Source organism: Pseudomyrmex gracilis, unplaced genomic scaffold (assembly GCF_002006095.1).
Source record: "Pseudomyrmex gracilis isolate BER0280 unplaced genomic scaffold, ASM200609v1 scaffold_887, whole genome shotgun sequence".
NCBI lineage: Eukaryota > Metazoa > Arthropoda > Insecta > Hymenoptera > Formicidae > Pseudomyrmex > Pseudomyrmex gracilis.
In genome coordinates this window covers 991-5,366 of record NW_018021471.1, presented here as the reverse complement: position 1 = coordinate 5,366, position 4,376 = coordinate 991, and the positions used below count along the sequence as shown (strand labels likewise).

The window sequence follows — 4,376 nt, the reverse complement described above, 5'->3', positions numbered from 1 at the left end:
AAAAAAAAAACACAAAACACTAGTTCGACAATTATTGTACATGGAAGTGATGAATAAAACAAACATTTTAACATAAAAAAAAGGGAGGAATAAATTATGACTGATTGATTAATTAAGGCTTAACCTCGTACATTTTCCCATCCCTGCGATCGCACGGTCTCGTCCCTAGTCCTTGGAGCGACCGCTCCAGACTTTAAAAAGAGACCGCTGAGTGAGAATACAAAGGACGGAGTAATATCGGCACGCGCCGTTGACCCGTCCGTGAGTATACATAACTCGCTCGGCTCGCACACAGATAGATTTCCGCATCTTCTGTGTCGAGCATCGAAAATAAAACGTCTAGCTGTTCCGTACCACCATAGCCCGACCGTATCCATGGGCCAAGACGTAACAATGTCGAGACTGCCTAAAAATGGCTCCTCCCGGCATCCAAATGACCCAAATTAATTTGCATCACAGCAAAAGCGCCTCGGCTATCTTAGCCAGGAGCATGCCTGTGATGCATACAAGTATTGCACTAATCCAAGAACCTTGGATTGTAAACGGTGCAATAAGAGGTCTGAGTGGGTGTGGCTGTTTATACAAAGCACACTCGGAAAAAAGAGTAAGATCTTGCATAGTGGTTAAAGAACTAAATGATATCTTTCTGCCACAGTTCAGCAGCGAGGACCTCACAGTCATCAAGGTGAGAGTAAAGCTGGCCGAGGAAAAAGACATAGAGATACTCATAGGGTCAGTCTATATGCCCTACGACTCCATGGACGATCCACCACCGAAAGAGGTAAAAGCCCTGGTAGCCTATGCAAAGGCCGGGAGGCTTGAACTCCTGCTGGGTTGTGATGCAAACTCCCATCATGTAGGATGAAGAAGTGCAAACATCAACCCGCGGAAAGAGAGTCTGCATGGCTTCTTAGTGAGCACAGGGCTAACCATTCTTAACAGAGGAAACAAACCGACATTCCTGGACTCCAAAAGACAGGAAGTCATTGATATCACGGTTTGTACGGAGAAGGTGGCGGGTCTGGTAAACGACTGGAGGGTCTCGGATGAGCCCTCTGGCTCTGATCACAGACAAATACGCCTAACTCTTCAGCAACTACCGCAAATCAGCTGGGTTCGTAACCCACGAAAAACCAACTGGGAGGGCTTTAGGACTGATCTTAAGGCGCAGCTTGTTGAGGCCCCAACCAGTTTCAGGACTAAAAATAATCTGGAAAATGCGGCGGACTTCTTAAAGAACGCCATTGCAAATGCCTACGAGTTAAACTGCCCACCAAAACCAAGGAGCTCGGTGACTAAGATCGACTGGTGGAACAAAGAGCTTGAAAAACTCAGGTTGGAAACGAGGAGGAAATTCAGTAAGGCAAAAAGAACCAGACTTGCAGCACACTGGGAGGCTTTCAGAAGCTCCCAACGAGAGTACAGCAAGGAAATCAAGAAAGCAAAACACAAAAGCTGGAAACACTTCTGTGAAAACATTGAAAGTGCCCCAGAGGCATCCAGGCTTCACAGAATTCTCAGCTTAGATCACCGTCCCCAACTGTCTTAAGCTTCCAACGGGGAATGTTATTGAGAAAGCGTCGGACACATTAAAACATTTAATGGAAGTTCACTTCCCAGGTTTTGACAATAACATACAACCTCGCCGGCCGAAGCCTAGAATATATAAACCCAGGGAGTGGCGTCTGGCAGCTGAGATTGTCCATCTAAAGGGAGTTGAATGGACTATTAAGACCTTCAACTCATATAAAGCACCTGGACCAGACGGTATCTATCCCGTCCTTCTTCAGGAAGGACTGGAGGTACTAGTCGGTCCACTTACTAAAATCTTTAGGGCAAGTATAGCCCTAAGACATGTTCCTCAGGCCTGGAGTACAAGAGTGGTCTTAAGTGGTACAAGAGTGGTCTTTATCACCAAGCCTGGCAGAAATGGATATATTTCAGCCAAGGATTTCAGACCGATCAGCCTTATCTCCTTTGTACTTAAAACGTTGGAGAGGCTGATCAACGGATTCTTGAAGAACAGATCTTTGCTTACATATCCACTGGCCTCTTCCCAATATGCTTACAGGGAGGGCAGATCCACGGATACTGCCTTATTAGCGGGGTCGAGAAGCAATTGGAGGCAAAAGAATATGCCCTGGGCGTCTTTCTTGACATTGAGAAAGCTTTTGATAGCACCTCATATGATGTAATTGGGGAGACAATGACCAGACACGACATTCCAGCCACACTAGCAGACTAGATACAAAGCATGCTAACAGGAAGAACCCTGATTGTCAATCATAAGAACTCAAACATGCATGGTTTTTTCGCCAAAGGATGCCCGCAGGGAAAAATTTTATCCCCCCTGCTGTGGTGCTTGGTCGTAGACGAACTTTTATATAAATTACAGAAGACAGGTTTCCTCGCCTTTGGCTACGCTGATGTAGCCATTATAGTGCGGGGCATCTTTCTTTCAATACTTAAGGAGACTATGGGAAAAGCCTTTAAGATCACGCAAGACTGGTGTCAATCAAAAGGACTTAAGGCTAATCCATCAAAGACCAAGGCTATGATTTTCATCAGGAAATACAAATCTGAAGCCATTGAGCCGCTTAGACTCTGGCGAGAAGATATAGAATACGTCCAGTCAGTAAAATATTTGGGAGTCCATTTAGACACCAAACTGAATTGGAAAACACATCTCGATATAAAGAGATCCAAATTCTACGCCTCATATTGGGCGTGTAGAAGAGCAATGGGAAAATCCTGGGGTATTAATATAACTACTACCTTATGGATATACAAAGCGGTACTTGTACCGAGGTTAACATATGCTGCTGTTGTTTGGTGGCCCAGAGTGGAAAAGATGGAGTCAAAGAACCTACTAAAAAGCCTACACAATAATTACTTGAGGGCTGCGGTAGGGACTATGAGAACGACACCAACAGAAGCGCTGGAAGTGGCGCTTTGCATTCCACCTCTAAGATTGACTATCATCAGCGCTGCCAAACTCACAGCATATAGACTAAGGTGTCAGGAGGAGTGGAGAGATTTCGAAGTAAGTCATACCAGGCTCGAGTTTCTTCATAAACCTCCCTTTACCTTAAAGCAAGACAGAATATCCAGAATACGCCAGGTGGACAAGACGTTCTCCATAAACTTGACCACCAGGGCAGACTGGAAAAACAGAAATCTTCAGATCCAGCCGGGGATTCATGCATGGTTCACTGATGGATCTGGAGCAAACGGTTGCTATGGAGCAGGCATCTACTGTCCAGGATCAAATCATAGAGAGTTTTTCTCTCTGAGTAAACTAACCACGGTCTTTCAAGCAGAAACTCTGGCCATTCTGAAATGTGGAAGACTCCTACTCTCAAGAGAGACAAAAACTAGGAGGATAAATATCTATACGGATAGCAAAGCAGCCATAGAAGCTCTTGCCAAAACCACCACTGAATCTTCAATGATTTGGGACTGTATGCAAACTCTAAACAGATTGAGCGAGCGAAATAACATCACGCTTGTCTGGGTGCCTGGCCACCAAGGTATCCAAGACAATGAAGTGGCTGATAGTCTGGCAAAACTGGGTACTTTAGAGGAACCAATCTGCCAGATAGTTGGAGTTCCCTTTGCAACAGGGAAAAACCATATCAAGGACTGGCTGAAAAGAGAACACAGGATCTCTTGGGAGATACTGAAAAGCTGCCGCCAAGCTAAGGCCCTGATGACTCAGCCATTGCCAGGTAGAACAAAGAAACTACTGGCAATGAGTAAGTACAGACAAAGACTGTGTATCGGTCTTCTCACAGGGCATTGGGCCTTCACGGCACATCTTTTCTAACTTAGGTCTAGTTGAGGAGAGTAGTTGTAAATTTTGTGGCGAAGAAAGGGAGGATAGCGTGCACATATTGTGTCGCTGCCCGTCTCTAGCACTCAAGAGATTCAGATTCTTGGGCTCCATGTTTGTGGAGCCCGAGGACCTAAAAATACTTAAAATCGGCCATCTGTGTGCCTGGCAGCAAATGCCGGGTTTTAGCAGCTTGGTCGATAAACAACTAGCGGGAGTCGCAGAGGATCTTATAGATCTAGGTGACAATAGGGTCTCACAAGCCCCCCGCTTTCTGTTATCTATCTATCTATCTATCTACTGCACAACATTAAAAACGNTTCTACAGAAGCAAATAAATATACAAAACTATATAAAGCTCCTGAAAATAGATATATAATGCTTTTTTAAACTTGTTTTTTATTCATGATGATAGTATATGGTATCAGATATACATCATCACACTATGACGTTGTTCTCATCAATTAGATAGTCAAACCATAATCTGAATGTTTCATTAGACTTTTTTGTCGTACTTAGTGCCCTAACACAGTGTAAATATCTA

The 4,376-nt window shown here is 44.4% G+C and overlaps 2 protein-coding genes across 2 annotated transcripts; both read left to right on the top strand.

Annotated features, from left to right (window-relative positions):
- The first annotated feature begins 412 nt into the window (after positions 1-412).
- Positions 413-1,549, top strand: LOC109861623. The gene is made up of 3 exons (XM_020441347.1): positions 413-538; positions 656-856; positions 1,013-1,549. The coding sequence occupies exons 1-3, from the start codon at positions 413-415 to the stop codon at positions 1,547-1,549; spliced, it is 864 nt and encodes a 287-aa protein (XP_020296936.1).
- Positions 1,550-2,254: 705 nt separating this feature from the next.
- Positions 2,255-4,074, top strand: LOC109861622 (the record flags this gene model as incomplete). The annotated part of the gene is made up of 2 exons (XM_020441346.1): positions 2,255-3,755; positions 3,832-4,074. Coding segments are annotated over exons 1-2 (1,744 nt in total), but the record flags the coding sequence as incomplete, so codon positions are not given.
- Positions 4,075-4,376: the final 302 nt, after the last annotated feature.

Excerpts from the sequence above, each read along its gene's own strand:
- LOC109861623 (XM_020441347.1), top strand. The coding sequence starts at position 413 with ATGGCTCCTCCCGGCATCCAAATGACCCAAATTAATTTGCATCACAGC. Across the intron at positions 539-655 it reads TAATCCAAGAACCTTGGATT|TTCAGCAGCGAGGACCTCAC; the intron begins GTAAACGGTGCA and ends TTTCTGCCACAG. Across the intron at positions 857-1,012 it reads GTGATGCAAACTCCCATCAT|GTGGCGGGTCTGGTAAACGA; the intron begins GTAGGATGAAGA and ends TGTACGGAGAAG.